Consider the following 17,926-nt stretch of genomic DNA (forward strand, 5'->3'; position numbering starts at 1 on the left):
AAAAGAAGAAAGAAAGAAAACAGATACAAAGAGTTCTTCTTGGTAGAGACAAAAGCCTTGGAACATCGATGGACCATGAGCGTTGCTCAACAAAACGGCCCACACGGCATATAACGCACCTGCCGTCAAGATCACTCGTCGCCCCTTTCTCCGTCAGGGCCACGTACTTTTCAATCTCCCCTCGTGGCAAAGGCTACGTTGTTCTTGGCAGTGTCGAACTTAGGGAGCGATATTGGAGAGCTAAAGCAGCCCCCCCCCCCAAATCTATATATAATTAAGCTTTTTTAAAAACGTGCACTGACAATATGCTCGTGTATGGCACAATTACCCACAAACATCACCAACTGCCATTCAGCAGTGTCGGCGAGCTCACCGCAGCTCTCGTGGCCAGACCCGGGCGTATTTTGACGCCACGTGAAGTTGCCAAATCACCGCCACCACCAGCACCACCGCCGCCGCCCACTACCGCCATGAGCACCGCTACTACCTACCCAGGGCTCCAAAGCTGTGATTGTGCAATACCGCACAGGATGACTGCGCACTCGCAGCTCGGCTGCGTCTGGGAACATGCGTGGAAAGCACCCAGCCCCCCACCCACCGGCCTCCCAGTAACACACTCGTGTACGCCAGCGATCCGAGCAACAAGAGAGGGGGGAGCAAAGGCCCACGGTACCATGGTGGAGTCGTCGCGGCTCAGGATGAGGAAGCCGTGCTTCTTCTTCTCGTCTTCCAGCGGCGCCTCCTTCTGCTCCTCCTTCTCAGGCTCCGCTTCCGACTCGGACTCCTTGCTCTATTCCATGGGGAAAAAAAACAGGAACGAGGAGAATGAAGAATGAAGATTAACCACCGAATGCACTTGATCGTGACTTGATTCGATGCTGTTGTGTCGCCGCTGAACATGGATCACATTTTTTATTCGGGGATGGGTAAAGTTCATTCGGTGTTTGCCGTTGTTCAGGATGTTTATTCAGAATTTAACCCGTGAACTCACATGTCTTGACCTCTTGGACAGCAAGCAAAGGGAGGAAAACAGCAAAGCAGATTTACGTACGTAAAAAGAAAAATCAGCGGCAAGCAATTTCATTCTCTTAATTTGCCCTACGTGCGAACAAACTCCAAACTTAAAAACAAAGGCATGGCCCATATGTATATCTTTGTGTATGTGCATGAGTCCATGTTACCCCTTTGCCATTGCCACAACTGGGCCAGCACGGGGCACTCATGACAGCGGTAGCTTTCCATCGGCCGTCAGCTGTGCTGCCGAGCCCTGAGCTGAACTGTGATACGTCGGCTGAATATGGCTCGGGGCCAAGCAGGGCCAGGGTTGGGACTAATCAACCGTTTACTTCCTGTGACATCAGTCGGTACACAGCGAGGACACGGCGTCCCCTAAGCAACGTTTCGACTCAGTCACTGCAGGTGGCATCAGCTGGCACAGAGCGGCAATTGTGGTGAAAAAAAACAACCCAGGCTCCTGCTGACCCGAGCCAGGCTGGCTCGGCATGGCCTTGGCACGGGTCAGCCGTTCAGTGGAAAAGAGGCAAGGGGGTTATATCCGCACCCCCACAGGCTGTACCTTGCCCTCTTCTCGCTTGTCGCTGACGGGAGAGATGACCGTCCACATGTCGTAGCATCCCGGCAGCTCAAACGTCGTCACCACCTGCGGCCGAATGCTCCTCTGGCCAGACAAAAGCAACGCACGCATCGCTCGGAATTATATGGGAGGACACGGCAGGTGCAGGTGTGCAAGTTACAGCCCTTTGGTCATCCACTGCTGGATGAGGGTCTCCCGTGCGGGCCATTGGGAGGGTTGTTTGACCATACTTCACCCCCACTGGTCAGGGGCGGGTTGGTGAAGACTGGGAGAATTACAAATGCGACAGCATTTTAAAGATGCGATTTTCTTGGATGATGCTAAATGAAATATCAAAAAGACAATGATTATATTATTACAACTCATTTACAAGACCTCACCTGCACCACGGACAGAGCTCCATTTTTCCCATATCCGGAGCAGCAAACCAATTCCAAGTCCGGCTCCGGTCTGTTTTGAAACTTTTGCACACGAAACAATCAAACATTATCGTCACATATTAACTCACAAAGTTTTTAGACAGTGGATTAATACTAATTAACACATAGACGACGGTGTGTAATATAGACACTTTTTTGTCTAAATGTAATTGCTCGCGTCACTGTGGAGAACATATAAGTAACAAAAAGAAAAGCACACAAGGACTCCATCCTGTTTCCGTCTCTCCACATACAAAAAAAATGTAAAGTATTCTCTAAGTCAAACGCAATAGGCCTTCACTGTATTCTGGGAGTGAAGTGTACTTTTTTTACGTGGAGACACAGATAAATGACGAGGAAATTTGTCTGCTTATCACATTTGTTCTCAATGGGCCCTCACCTGGTTATAAATAAAGTTAATTTGAGCGTCTCTGTATTTGAGACCCGGGGTCAAATATAATTACAACTGCAGCAGCATTGTCACCGAATTACAATTACGTTGTGAAAGCAAATTCATTACCAACGGCACAATTACAGCTGTAATTGACCCCAGAGGTCTGGTGTAATTTTACACCACGGTGCTAATGAGACATGAGTAAATGGATGGTAACACGGTGAGGCCTCATCATTACAGTTCTGTTTCTTGCCTTTCTCCGCATTAATCGCCTTGCTTTCAGCTTCAAATCTGAATTTAAGCAATGTGACATTTTCCCCACCCCAACTAATCTCCGATACGTTGGTCTGCACGTGTGGCTGCACATTCTGTCTCTCCGAGGAATTGGCTCCAGTTTTTTTTACTCATCCGACAAAATCCTCCAAAAAATATCGGGAGTAGATACCACATTTTGGATGCATGTATAATGTATGTTGAACTTCTTTTGCACCGTACGTAGCCAACCGTGATAAAAACCGAAAATGATGTCACTGATATGACGTCGCTCCCACACATTTCCCACCAAAAATGGTTTCACGCAGTATCTCCAATTAGCACGGTTGGCTGCATGCGGTGCGAAAGCTGTTCAAATACATACATACAAACATACTATACCATACCTGTCAACCCATACAGTTTACCCGTATTCTTGTACAGGGAAATTGAGTAATTTTTTTTGTGTTTCTCCCGTGTGATGGGACTGTGTAGGATGAACGTTGAGATTTAGAAGGGCACAGAGTGACCAATAAGGTTTGAATTGGTCTGTAATAAGGTAGGCACTGATCAGGGGTTGACAGGTATGACATACTTACAAACATACATACAAATAAACATTATTGTTAGCACGAAGACATTTGACATTTATACAAAATGTCAACTATCCAAATATCTGACAAAGATTCAAAACTATCTTTAAAATTATAATAACCAAAATGTGTAATGTCTCAAACCGAAACTCACTCCTGGACACACGACGAAACGATTTCCACACATTTTCAGGTTCTTGGGTTGGGAAATTATTAAGACTGTGCTGTCCGCTCCACGATGAGGTCTCACCGTACTCCTCGTAGTGAAAGCTAAAGGTGCAATGTCTTGTTAACGCCACTGCCAGCGTAAGGGCCTTCCACCATTACAGCGAGCTCAAGAGAACTATTTTACCAAGAGTGCCCACACTTTACATCACCACACGGCGAGCTCCTCGATCGGCTGCGGTGCGGCAATTCACACTGCTGGGTGGGCAGAGGCGGTGGGGGAGATTTAAGAATCTTGTCCATCATTTCAACCGCCGCGCCGGGAGACCGAACAGAGCCGGCGACCTCTGGATCGCAACTCCAGCATGCGCTACTCATCACACCACGGCATCATTCCGCTGCTCACGGTAAAGTCTAAATAAACTCGTGAACAATTTGGTGTCCCTGGATACACGCAAACACTGACCTCCTCGGATAGAAAGGCCGGCTCCCCCATGGCTACATTGGCGCAGGGCCCGATGTTGAGGATGCTGTCGCACACCTGGGTGATAAAGGGCACACACGTGGGTCACGAAACGGTTTTAAAGTACGTTGAGTCATTGAAGCACACTCGGCACTGTACACGCGCGCTCGTGCCATCCGTGCGTTCGTTATGGCCGTGCGTTGACGCTACCTCGAAGGAGTAGGTGGCCAGCTGAGTGCCAGACTGCGCCTCGCTCCCGTACACCTCGATTTCATCCATGTCGTCGAGCAGCGCCACATTCTTGGCTAACGAGGAACAAATAATAAGCGTAAACAAGAACAAAAATCCGCCGTGTAGCCTTAACAGCACTGCTGGAGTCAAGTTTGCGAGTGGCACCAATAAAGGCTGGCACGGCACACGAGGGCGGGTGGGTGGCCAGCACCACGCCCCGCCGCCTTTGTCTCCCCAGTGGCGATGTTTACGACACACCACACTAGGTACTCATTTGAGGCTGAGGTCCAGATAATTGTCAAAAGTATTGGTGGTGGCCGTGAGCTGGAATGGAAATTGGGTTGCCAGGTTTGTAGCGCAGTGCGCTAACCCTCGCACACGCACAACTTACTGCTGATAAACCCTTCTAGGTAAAACACAGAGAGAGACCTGATTAAATTAACAAAAAACTAGACACATCTGTCAATCACGCTGTGGCATTGAAAGGAAAAGTACAAGGTGGGTGACGTTTCAGGCAATGGCCCTTCTTCATGGCACATAAAGAGAGAGGACAGGAGGGCGACTGCCTGAAACGTCGCCTATTTATATTATTTTCTTTGAAGGCAGTGTTAATGACAAATGTTTAAATTTTTTTGTCTCGTTCAAGAGATGGCCACAAATCCGACCGTTAAACACAGTCGTGCGATCTTAATCTCGCGTACAGTCGCTTACTTCTAAGGCACAGCAAATAATTTTTGCCCCGATGTTAAAAAAAGTTTGCGCCTCATGATTTTTCCAGGACCCTACTTCTGCACGGCATAGCTGCCATTTTCTATCAGTGTTCAAATAAGTGACCTTTCGACCCATGCGCTGATACCTCAGACCTCGGACAGTCTGATTGATATTGTTAAACTCTTACACCATTCGAGCCCACTTCAGCAATTGTTTCTTGCTGTGGTTGTCCCGCCTGATGACGGACGCTTGTGTTGCGTCCGAAACGTCGCGATTTAATTTATTTTATACTTTATACCTACGTGACTTTACCGAAAGAACCAAAGAGTACTCTTACACCATGTTTATTTGACCAGGTAGGGCCCACTGAGTTATAATAGCTATTTTTCAGAAGCGGCCTGGCCACAAATGATAGCTCGACGGAGTGGCTTATCTTATATGCTTGGTTCTTTCGGTAAAGTCACATAGAAGGGAAACAATAAAATAATAAAAATATAAAACAATAAAATTCTCATCACACTGATGATGATTGCTTGTGTTGCAATCGAAACGGTCGTGAGAATTTTATTGTTTATATTATATTTTATTATTGTATTGTTTCCCTTCTACGTGACTTTACCGAAAAAACCAAGAATATGAATCCATGCAGTCACGAAAGCTTTAAATAAAAAAGTGCCTTATCGTGTGGAAATTTATAGCAGCCAAATTATCTTAACGCGTATTTCTATCCGTGGTGTCGTACTGTACTGCGCTCTCTCTTACCCATCCAGTCTCCGGCATCCGTGCGTTTCCTTTTGTTGGGCGGCTCCTCCTAATGGAACACAGTTGTTCAACAGTTAAAAGTCGAAGAACGAAAAAACTCGACACATTCGTCAGCAAAACCGCAGCCTTCAAATGAGATATAAACGGTATGGAGACATTTTGGTGCAATGGAACTTCTCCGTGGCACGTAAATAGAGATGCCAGAGAGAGAGCGATTTAATAGGAGTTGGATACTTCACTTTCTAACACGGGGGGGGCCTGATGAAACGTACTTGTTTGTATGACCAAATCACCCAGAATGCACACCCAATCTCCTCTCATCTCTCTCAGGAGCCAAGCAGGGTGTGAGCCTGGATGAGTGATTGAATGAGCAACCGCCATGCACACGCAAGTTGGTACAGGCCGTGGGGGCTACTGTGGTGAGCAGCAGAGGGCAGCGCAGGCAAAAACCCGTGCCTTTGCGGTGTACCTCGCGAACCCTGTCTGTGTTTCCGCCACCTGCAACAACCCGCACTGACCAGGGTGGTGAAGCGGGGTCAAATAACCCCTAGGAATCACAAGGTGTGGGGGAGGCAGTGGATTGACCAAGGGCCGCAGGCGTCTATTCCTAAGGCAGAACTGAACGCCGGGGAATTCAAACGGTACGCAGGGCTCCCTTCTCTCCATAGTTTGAGCAGATCTATTCAATCACGTCTCACCTCAATCAATAAGAGGCGAGACAGGTAATAGCAACACGTTGGTATTGAGTAGATAATGGAAATGATGATTTAACAGCCCACTAGTGGGTAGCTGAGCTCACAATCTCAGCCTGCCAAGCGAGCTCAGAGGCCTGGAGTTGTGCTGCGTTGGCGAAAGCCGGTTATAAGCTTTAGTGGTCGGCGAATGAGCTATCGAACGCTGATGAGTTATCTCACCTGGTTAAGCAAGAGGACATCAATGAGCCTCTAAAAGATCAGCTCTGGTTTTAACATTACCCAAGCTGTTTTTGCCAAGCTACTTGAGCATTGTTTGGACCGATTACAGTGAGCCTGAACAGTTAAAAAAGTGTTATTCCAAAGAGCTTGCTGCATGTGATGAGTACGCATTCATGATAGACTGGAGTCATAAAGAGTTTGCGATAATAAATGTTCAGACTCATGAGATCATTTTGCCGTAATGACAAAACAGGGCTCACTTTTTTTTATTTCCCTTTGATCAACACGAATGTTACGATATACAGACACTGCAGAGAGATAAATATATCTAGATCGTTAAAGGAAAAAGAAAGCCTATTCACCACAAAGCAATTGGACTATTGCCAATAACGATTAAAAACTCGCAGCTCCACACAACGTTAACAAGGTGGGTAGGAGCTCCCAGGGACGAGCGTGCGCCTGTTACATCAATGGCATCGGCGCGGCCGTATTCATGATCGGCGGTCATTGTAGAGAGCACTGCTCGACAAGCGGCCGGATGGCTCAGAGGTCAGAGCGTCGAGCCGGCACCGCTGAGGTCCTGGGCCTCCAGGTGTAGCTGAGTTGACGGTCTCAGCCCAGTTACCAAGGACCGCGTTCAAATAAAACATCGCACGCAAACTTTTGTTCGGCGATTAATATGGCTATATTTCAGCTCTGAGAATTCAGTCTCTTATCGCGGACCCTACAGTCTTGTCCAGCTGGTTTTACCCTGCCAAGCCTTCAGTGGGCCCTTGCTGGATAGGTTCCGGACAAAGGGCGAGGTCCCTGTGCAAGCCCAACCTCCGCCGTTGGGGCCTTCGTGACAACCCACACCACAGCTGTGGCCCTAAACAGTGTCGTGTAACTTTATGGCTGTCCACTGACTAAATTCAGCAGTGCTCTACGATGACTACACATGGCCACCAAGGACGCTACCGCCTGGCCCAGCAATTACGCACCCGCTGAATTAATATAGGTTTGTTATGCGATGGCCGTTACACTCACGTGCAGAGCTGGTGTGAAAGTACTACCCTCCACTGTGTGGACTACAGGACGCTTCAAGAGATCTCACAGGTAGTTCAGTGATATCCGCTTCCACGGGCCGTTCTCCAAACACGAAAGATTGCACTGCTCTGCGAGCGATCCGATTGGATTCTTCGTCTCATGGCGTGACACTGATAGCCCTCACGGGATAACGTTGGGAGAAAATGGCAACGTAAGTTTAAAGAGGGACGTGTATGGATTCCTGCCACACCTTCCAACATGCGTTTATCCTCAAACATATTAAATCCGCGATAAAATCAGTAGCGGCTCACGCCAAGGGCTCAGAAAAGAAGGCAACAGGGCTTGCATAGCAGTTCTTCCAGGGAAGGCGCAAGCAACGCTTTAAAATCATTTGGGAGGGTTTTTTTGCTGCTACATTATTCCTGAATAGGAATGGCAATTTATACCGGATTTTGTTCACATTGGATCGTCTTAATGGGAGTTATTGTACTCCACCACAACCTCCCGCCCTTCTGCCCACGTGCCCTGTTACACTTTCCACCGAAGCTGGAAAGTGCCAATATAAGTAAACGAAGGCGCTGCTCGGCTCACCGGTTTGTCTTTGCTCATCGTTTCGGCGGCCGACTCGGTCAGCTTCTCCGTGTACTTCAAGAGCAGCGAGTTGCCCAGCCGGGAGCCCAGGAACAGGTAGCCGGGTTCCATCGTCAGCATCTGTGGACCAACCACCGGTGCCAAGGGCCGTGGCACCAGCGCAAAATGAACACCGACTTTGGAACACGTCGCCACTACCACCGCCCCCCGCAGGGTTTGCTCCCGACTCAAAGAGGCTCAAGGAGGAACCGCGGGCACATCAGAAAGGCAGCCAGATGGCGGAGCAGGTGCCAAATTCCACCCGCTCAAGCTCTGCACTCCTCTATATATCAAGATGGTTTCAGAAAATTATCAATTCCAATGCATGGCTTGACCACAATATCTAGCGTTATAAAGCGTGCCATATGAAATCGACCAAACGTGTTATATTCGCAAGCCATAGGGAATAAGGAGTTGGTTTGAGGGCCACTTTGCAGGAGCGGATTGCGTCACGAACGCTGTGCTATGCACCCTGCGACAAAGGGATGATGTACCGATGACATGGGTATCAGAAACATAGGTACCGGCGGAGAAAGTGGAAGTGAATGTGAAGAGCACGCGCGGATTTGAGGGGGCGCACTTACACACGTGGTGAGGACGCTGGCGGCCGCCTTGTCGAAGTGGAAGCTCCGCACACTCCTCATACCATCGATGATCAGCGTCAGAACGTAACTGACTGAAGAAACCAAACACACACGAACCAGGCCGTCATGATTCACGTCACAAAATCCTGCCTCTAAAAAAAACACAAGATCTTTTTTCACTAACTGTTCTAGGACCTTTGACAGTGAGCAAAAATTGAATGACAGTCTTTAGTTATTTGTACCGTTGACTGCTCTGTACCTATCTAGCAGATGGATAGAAGACGATTTCCAATCATCATGCACTGTATTGGACATAATTCACAAGTTAAAGAGAAGATTTACAATAAACCATGTCAGAACCTCACTTCGTGCTAATTTAAAAGCGTTTGGCAGTATGCCATCAGGTCCGACTGAAGTATGAAACTGCGTTTTGGATAACGTGCTCTTCTAAATGAGCAATCACTTCACAGAATTGGGAATAAATTTTAACGCAAGCAAACGTCAATTTAATTCTGGGCAGGCGATCACATTCCTTCAAAACGTCAAGCTACAAGTTGCGACCAGTGCAGGAAAGGGAGAGAGATACTTCCACTCCCGCATCTTGTCAAGGAGCATAAATCATCACGCGAACTCCGGTCGTCTTTGCAGCAGCGGCTTTTGGCTAGCCACCGAACAAAGATGGTCGCCGCATCGCGGCGCTTTCAGATGCGCTTCTGCGGCAGCCTGGAATGCTCTTCCTTCCGATATAAAGTAGCCACTGGAGCTCTGCACTTTTAAATCTACATTGAAAACTCAATTCTTTAGAACTGCTTTTTGTGTTTAGTTTGTTGTCTTTCCTCCCGCACCTCCGATTAGCGCGGTTGGCTATGTATGGTGCGGAAGAAGTTCAACATACATCCGGCCATGGTCATGAGCGCACGCCACGAGACCGTCAGCGGAGCCGTCTTCGGACGCGAAGCACACCAACGCGACGAGAGTTTCACGACTCACATTTCTCCTCCCTTGAGGGAGATGACGATCTTGTCGTAGGAAACAAACGTGGCCTGCGCGCAGTCCAGCGTCATCTTCACGCCATCTTGAATACCTGTCGCGTGCAAACACGACGGCCGTGCTCCAGTTCATGTGCGTTTAACTGTAGTTGTCGAAATAGCAAAGAATATAATTGAACATAAATCGTCGCGCAATAAAATTGTAAATGGGTTCAACTTAGTCTCTATTGCATGGGGTTTTATTGAGAAAGCAGATGTAAGATAGACCCGGGGAACTACAGCCCTGGACGAGCCCGGTATTTTCAGAACACGCTGCGGCCGTCTGGAACGATCTTCCTTTCCAATATTAGGAAGCCACTGGAGCTATGCACTTTTAAATCAAGATCAAGATTGAAAACTATTTTCTTTAAAACAACTTTAGTGTGTTAGTTTGTTGTCCATACGCCACACCTCCGATTAGCACGGTTGGCTACATACGGTGCCAATTAAGTTCAACATACATACATACATGTGTACGACAATCACCTGCTCAATATTATCATTACACGCATCAACGTCCAACCACCGTGACATTAAAAATGCACATTCGGTCCCCGGGTTGTCTGTCCCCCCCACCCACCGCCACCATTAAACAGGACGCGTCGGGTACATGGGCCTGGCGGATATTCACGTGCGGTTGTTTTTTGTCGCCCAACCTTCTGCAGCAGACCTTTGTTGTTGTGCACAGCAAAAATGTCGTAAAAACATGTTTGTAAATGCACATTCGGGGTAGGAGGCTCACGCAGTGGAAAGGCGGTGGAGCCGTGCGTGATGCTGTTGAGGGAGGCGCCGTACGGTGGGACGCTCTGGTTCATGTACAGAAGAGAGTTGACGGCGAAGATGACCACGCCACCTGTCGAGAAACACCGGCCCCGACCGGAGCAGTCTAGCCTGCCTCCGCCTCCGCAACGTCCACTCAGCCCACCGCTCTCGTGGGATGTCAATACACGTGTGTTGTGCAGCTCAAGCTATTTTAGCCCAACACATTCGTCAATAATACCGTGCTAAAGAGTCATAAAAACATAAAATAGTTGGCGATCTTTGGTCAATGGCCCTTCTTCGTATCAGTGATGGACAGAGAGATTGAGTGGATTTATATTTAATATTTTTTTCTCTTCACGGCGGTGTTATTGACAAATGGGTTGTGGTCATTATTTTGCTGGAGAGTTATTCTTATATTTTTAGAATAAATTCTAATTCAGCTGCTCAATTATACTGCGGTCCTTGATTGACTTGCGAGTAATTCCTATACTTAAAAAAATATAACACTATGAAAATAATCAATTATAATTCTTTGTCAATCTACTGGTGGATGAAGGCCTCCCCACGCTGTGACTGACCATACTTCACCATGCTGAGCAGCGTGAACTATGAAGGAAAAATAATCCAAGACCGGTTAAGCTATTGCTCGCCACCGATGTTAACAATGGCCGGGAATCTAATTCATATCACCAGGTGCTGCACAGTGCGCAAACCCGCTACGCAACCACTGCACCCCTCGATATCGTCTAGCCCCATGAAGACAGGAAGTGACGTGTACAGCCTCCGTCTACAAAGGAGGTGTGCGGCAGTGAGATTATCCTTGCGAACCGATCGGCTTGGGGACGGCCAGGGCCTGCGTGCAGTCGAAGGGAAGGCTGCTGAGCGACCAGATGATGGGGTGCACCCTCTGGGCGATGTTGAGCGAGATGGCCACGATCCCACACGTGTCTTGCCGGACTGCCACTCGGCTGCAGGCGGTGAATGCATCAGTGAAGTACGTCAACACCACTCCCTCGACAACCGACACGTGTCATTCTAGATTTGAAGTATCAAAGGTTTGTTCATGAAGCCATCCAGATATACAAACACAGACATAACTTCAACCGAGAGGATGGATTCAAATTGAGCAATCATTGGAAGGATGTTATTAACCAGGTAAAATCCTAATTGCTTTTATAGCTTGCTTCCATACCCGCATTCCCAGTTTCTGGAGCACTCTACTTCCCCCCCCCCAGGCCTGCTCAGGCATTGTGTCTCACCAGCCGTGTCTCAACAGGAGCTCTCCCCCCCTCTTACCTTATATAATCGCTTGTCACAAACAGCTCTCTTTGCCCACTACAGCAATTTTTGTTTCTTACTGTGGTTGTCCCACCTGATGACGGAAGCTTGTGTTGCTTCCGAAACGTCGTGATTCAATTTTGTTATTTATATATATTTTTTTCATTCTTTTTTTTCACCTACGTGACTTTACCGAAAGAACCAAAGAGTATAACCGATACGTGGTACATTCATCGCAGGCGTGCGCAACGTATGGGGCGCGCGGGCCAAGTGGCCGTGCCTTTGCTGCTGGTTGCAAAAGTTTGCGGTTCGGATCCACCGGGTGCCCAGATTATTATCGCGCATGCAAGAGCCGTAATGAATACAAACGCAGTCAGGTCACCCGCAAGAGTAGGGCATTGTGTGCAGGCGTCGCATTCTAAAATTACCCGTCGTTGACACCCTACGTGTACGGAACAGCCGATAATGAAACCAGCGCGCACGCATAAAGACCTCCTTTTCATCCTTTCCTCAAGCACGATCAAACCTCAATGCAGCGGATAACCACGAGAGCGAGCTGTGGAATAGGCCGGGCGTGAGCGAGAGACGTAATGGCTTCGTCGAGGCCGGACACTCACCCGGGCCACGTCTGGTTGGGCTCGAAGAGGATGAGAAGGGTGGGCTCGTAGTAGCCGTGCAGGAACTGCATGTCGAGGACGTTGAGGAGCTTCTCGTCTAGGCCCCGCAGGTCGATCACGTAGCTGGGCAGCAGGCTCGGCTTCTGCCTGCACGCGGGGAACAGCGCAACGGGGGTCATGGCAGCGGGTGGGGGTGCAAAGTTAGCGAGCAACAACGAACAGACGGGGTAACGAGTCGCGTCCGAAAGCAAGACGCGGCTCGTGACCCAGCCAACGGGAAGGCTCCTCCAGGGTGGCAGATCACTCCGAATGTAAACCACATGCGCAACGAAGGAGACACATGAATGTAGAATGGCTGTTTAAATCTTCCAAGTTGGTAAGCGTATTGGAAGTTTGAGAGTTGGTTAACTACGCTAATTCTATCATGGACATGTTAATGCACCAAGTGTCCAAGTTCAACCAACAATTACATTTTGCTGCAGCACACTGCAGTAGTATACTGGTGTAGTATACTAGTACATTCACACAGCACTGTGTAGTATCGTACTGGTACAATTACACAGCACTCTGCAGTAGTGTACCAGTGTAGTGTACGACTGAGTGCATTGGACTGGTGCCCTATAAAGTGGTGGTGCACGGCTCGCACCCCTCGGAGACGCCCCCCTCGGCCTCATCGGCGAGCGTCTCACGGCGGAAGGGCAGCACAACGAGCCGCGTGCCGTACACCAGCATGGCGGCACAGCGCGCGTCCGGGTCCACGCGCACCACCGGCACGTGCACGTTGCCGTGGAACCCATCCTGCACACAACGGCACAACAACCACGGCGTTACACACGGAGCGGGCACACAGTCCGACCATAACGACCGTGGCGTAGCAAAAATTCGAACCTAAAACAAACAGGCCGTCACACACGGAGGGCACACAACTCTGAACAAAGAGCCTGGGTGTCACACACAAAAGCGTTGGTGTTTGTCCGATCTTACCTTGATTTCATCTTCCTCAAAGTAATGTAGGGAGAGAGTTTTCAGATCGTGGGTTGCTGGATCGTACTCCACCACCGACAGCTGCACGCAATCACAACACAATTGCATTGGTCAATGCATTCATTCATTCTTAATGTGTACCACCAGGTCAGAGCTCGTTGGATCAGCAAGCCTATTTTGCAAGGCAGACCTGAAGTACATAAAAACAATAAAACCGGCTACAGAATATGTGCAAAAGATAGAATAGGTGTGCACAAATATTGAAAGTGTAATCGTTTTGACAATCCCCTGCTGGATGAGGGCCCCCCCCCCATGCAGTGTCAGTCATTGGGGTTTGTGACCAAACTTCACCAATCAGTGAAGGTTGGTGAGGGCAGGGAGCAAAGATGCAGGAGAATAGAAGTATAGCACAACAATGGATTTTATTTACATTGCCCTCTACTGCTCAAAATCATGCCCCCTCCCCCCAACATGTGTTGTCCACTGGATAAGCACTGCCGTTACATTAACACGGACATCATCACGCAGAACGTGGTGCAACTCAAAACCACATCGCATCAGAGATGGAATATCATCGTTTGTGGACCGTTTAAAAGTGGTCGACCTCGTGTGGCTGCGAGCCGTATGAAGTTAAGTTGCTAATGGCCAGCTAACGGCTCGCGGGTGGTAGGTTCCCCACTCCTGGCCTACAAGGCGAAGCAGGGCGAGCATGTCCGTGGGTGCTCGAGACCTTCGCGTCCATGAAGGCCAGCAGGAGCGCGTCGCGCGACGAACCGCTGAGCCGCACGCTCGCCATGGACATGATGTTCCCGAAGAGTGAGAAGGATGACATGAACTCCAGCTTGTCCTTGCGAGGCTTTCCATCTGCAGCGCACATTTCATCAAGCCACGATCAATCCACTGCTGGATGGGGTTACCTGAACACGAGTAGTTCATTCCACCCAGTCATTCAAGTATCTCCAACAACCTGCACTGACCAGCGTGGCAAAGTACAGTTAAATATCTTCCTAAACATAATCTTTTACAGATTAATCATACAGGTACAAACAAACACAATAATTTCTTGCAGAGGGAATGAAACGGATAGGTTACAGTGCATAATTCAGAAGAGTTTACCTGTTGGCTTTTCTCCTTTTGATACAGACTGCAAAGAAATTAAACAACAATGTTAGTCGTCAGAATGCAATGACTTAAGTTACCATATGCTTGTTTTAGCGTGAAGACAGCTTGACTTTAAGACAAGAGAATGTAATTTTGCATGTTTGGTTTGTTTTATATATGTATCTTAAAAAATGCAATAAATGCATAAAAAAGATATAATAGGTAGCAAAAATCGGTATACACGCACTATGCACTGCCAGAAATAATTCTGACAGCACGTAGAAATTATGTCCCAAGTCATTTTAATCGTCAAACCAGACGAGCAATACACAAGCAATTTGTGTGAAAGTAATTATCCAAGTAAATTACGTCAATCAACGTTAACATAGAGCAAATCCACCTTTGTGCTGGGTAAAGTATGGGTTTCTCGTACTTTTTCCAAGCCATCTTGCCAGCGAAAAAGAGCTCTCCTCTACAGCACCCTGGAGTGGTAGCCCTTCTGCCAGCCGTGACTGGAGCAAGAAAGTTCAGGACTTCCCCTTATACCTTAAATCGTTTAATAGTTAAAAAAAGAAGTTTAGTTTATGATATGCTGACAAGGTTCAATTTCCGGACATGCCAGCCTTGGTCCAATCCCCAGGTGTGCCTGACAACCTGCCGTGCCAATTATTCGTGAACGAACGAAACACACATACTCTTTGGTTCTTTTGGTAAAGTCATGTAGGTGAAAAATAAAAAATATTTCTTGCCGTGGTTTTCACACCTGATGATGATTGCTTGTGTTGCAATCGAAACGTCGTGATTTAATTTATTTTATTTTTTTATTTTTCACCGACGTGACTTTACCGAAAGAACCAAAGAGTATGGATCCTTGCGGTCACGAAAACTTCAAATCTAGAATGAACGAAACACAGCGGAGGCTACCTCGGTGTCATGGATGAGGCGGTAGATCTGCAGCTGAGAGCCACCGGCCACCACCAGGTTACGTTCTTGGCTCGAGAAGAAGTGGCAATAGACGGCGTGCTCCAGCCCTGTGGGCGGGTGCACCTTCCTGTGCACAGAGTACATGGCGGGGCCTGCAGCAGCCAAGAACCTGCAACGCACAACACACGCCGCACAGCTTCAGAGGCATCACAATACCGACCCACTTGTGTGATTCATATATGTCGTTGCCCATGATGCACCACAGCAGCCTATATATATACGGTATTACCCGACTCTGCTGTATGTATGTTGAACTTCTTTCGCACCGTACGTATGCAACCATGCTAATCAAGCTGGTCTAAACCATTGGAACCTCATTTGCCAGTATCAAAATATGATAATTGTTTTTTTACCCTTTTATCTGGCAATAAAACTGACACCTTTTTTACAAGGAGTCATGTTTGCATTGACCACCATACCTGCAGTCGGAATGCAAACAAAAAACACAACTCTGATAATGTATGCACTGTCCTTGAAGTTGATTGGTCCACACACGAGACAGCTTTCCTTAGAGCCTAGTCTCACATGGTGTTGGACCAGATGACGCCAAAAGTGACGCCTTTTATCAAGCTGGTCTAAAGTTTACTTGCTTGAACACATACTGCTGGGCTCATGATTAAAGCATAACATAGAACGGAGGTAATGTTTATGTCTCCCACTCATGAAACGGATCTACTCGGACCAAATCAAACAAGCCCCACGACTGCGTGGGGAAGGGGCCTCATCCAGCAGTGGAACGACAAATAGGACCCCCATGTACACTCCATCATAAGCATCAGCGAGTTATCGAGCCATCGGCAGCATTGCTCTATCCACTGCTGAATGGAGACCTCCCAGAGCCGCCTCCATCTCTCACGCTACCCGTCTAGAAAACCTGCTTGCACACGAGTCGATGATCTCATCGCTCCATCTCCGCAGTGTATACCCTCCCGGGCGTCTTAAAAAGCACATTATAATCAAGACAACCGCGCTCAATACTCTGGCAGTGCCGTATACACCGCATCACAAGACGCGCTCGCCTCTCTCTCCCCGACTACGTTTTAGGGCAAAAGTTGCGAGTGCGTCTTGTAACACCGTCGCGGCTGCGTACGATCGTATTCGTACGAGCGTGCCGACATGGGTAAAGGGTTTACGGGGTGCTTCTAACTCGAGTGGAGCGCCTTTTAATCGGGCAAATCGCTCGCGGGCGAATGAAGCGAGAGAGGCCTAAACAAGTCGAGCGGAGCTGGTGCACAGAAACTAATGGGGGGGTTGTCGGGATCAATTCGAAACGTCGCAAATCCGCTCACGCGAGCAATCCGAAGCCCGTTGCCTCACCTTATCAATCAGCCTTGTTTTCAATGAGTTGTTGTTGTTCCCTTGTACGTAGAAGAAAGTTTACAACGCACGCAATCACCATTCAATCAGTCGCTACATGCGGCATCGCTGCTGTGCACTGGGGGATGCACGCGCAGCGCGTGACGTCACGCCTCAACAACTTTATCGACAGCACTGAGGCGGCCTCATCCCATGGCCCGCGAAGTGACGTCACCCCCCCCCCTCACTAACTTTATTGATGGCTGTGAAAATATTTTAAACAAGTAATATTTAAAATACTTTAAAACACGCTTTAATAAAATGTACCCTAATCGTAATAGCAGAACTCCACGACTCCAAGAAGTGGCCCCGAGGCTTGCCATAACGTAAGGGGCCGTGGTGATTTACAGCCAACGTGAGTTGAGCGTTGACAATTAGACCCAAGCCGAAACATAACATATAAAATGAATTTTTAAAAATACTGTTTTTTATTTTTTTGATAGAAAATAGTATTGTCATCAGTATGACATAATTATACCAAGTTTGCAGTCGATACCACATTGGGAAGTGGGTTAAAATTGAGTTACAATATTTGAGGATACGACAACAACAGTGAGCTAAATAAAAGCGTGTAAAATAATAATATAAAATAATGCAGGTGGTAGAATAGGCGACGTTTCGGGCAAAGGACTCCTGTAAAAACGGTGAGGCAGGATTTTTGTTTTACATAATTTAATTCGTATCAGACCTCCATGGCACTAAAGTGGTGTTTCCAACTTTTTTTTTATCCACTCCACCTTCCTGGCTTCTCACATGTGCTGTGAAGAAGGCGGCATTGCCCGAAACGTCGCCTGTTATATATTTTTTTTTAAGCCATCGCAGTGTTAATGGCCAATGCGTCGAGTCTTAACGGTAGAGGCGTGACGTCATGTCACTTGAATGACAGCGCCTGGGAAACAAGAATAACAGTTTTCAGTTTCATGTATTAGGTATAGCCCTGTGAGCCATTCGGCTATTGGATCGGGTGCAACCGCAACAAACAAAAAACATGAACAAGAAAACATCTTAAAGTGACTAAGTGACTATGTGCAAACAGAAAAATCCAGGAAAAAACTGCAAAGTCTTCCAGAAAAAAAGC

General features: G+C 47.8%; 1 protein-coding gene across 1 annotated transcript in view; it reads right to left on the reverse strand.

The window, feature by feature from the left end:
* The window catches only part of CPSF1 (cleavage and polyadenylation specific factor 1), a 62,711-nt gene extending 45,744 nt beyond the window's left edge, over positions 1 to 16,967 (reverse strand). Inside the window, 19 exon segments of the mRNA XM_061573308.1 lie at positions 674 to 790; positions 992 to 1,003; positions 1,577 to 1,678; positions 1,975 to 2,055; positions 3,884 to 3,958; positions 4,091 to 4,185; positions 5,585 to 5,633; positions 8,116 to 8,235; positions 8,739 to 8,826; positions 9,729 to 9,822; positions 10,509 to 10,619; positions 11,357 to 11,496; positions 12,424 to 12,570; positions 13,070 to 13,221; positions 13,408 to 13,488; positions 14,138 to 14,271; positions 14,524 to 14,551; positions 15,433 to 15,601; positions 16,810 to 16,967. Coding sequence (XP_061429292.1) covers positions 674 to 790; positions 992 to 1,003; positions 1,577 to 1,678; positions 1,975 to 2,055; positions 3,884 to 3,958; positions 4,091 to 4,185; positions 5,585 to 5,633; positions 8,116 to 8,235; positions 8,739 to 8,826; positions 9,729 to 9,822; positions 10,509 to 10,619; positions 11,357 to 11,496; positions 12,424 to 12,570; positions 13,070 to 13,221; positions 13,408 to 13,488; positions 14,138 to 14,271; positions 14,524 to 14,551; positions 15,433 to 15,576 — 1,770 coding nt within the window. The 5' untranslated portion in view covers positions 15,577 to 15,601; positions 16,810 to 16,967.
* Between the last annotated feature and the right edge of the window lie 959 nt (positions 16,968 to 17,926).

The sequence above is a fragment of the Lethenteron reissneri genome, chromosome 52 (genome assembly GCF_015708825.2).
Source record: "Lethenteron reissneri isolate LAM-NWPU_2019-01 chromosome 52, ASM1570882v1, whole genome shotgun sequence".
NCBI lineage: Eukaryota > Metazoa > Chordata > Hyperoartia > Petromyzontiformes > Petromyzontidae > Lethenteron > Lethenteron reissneri.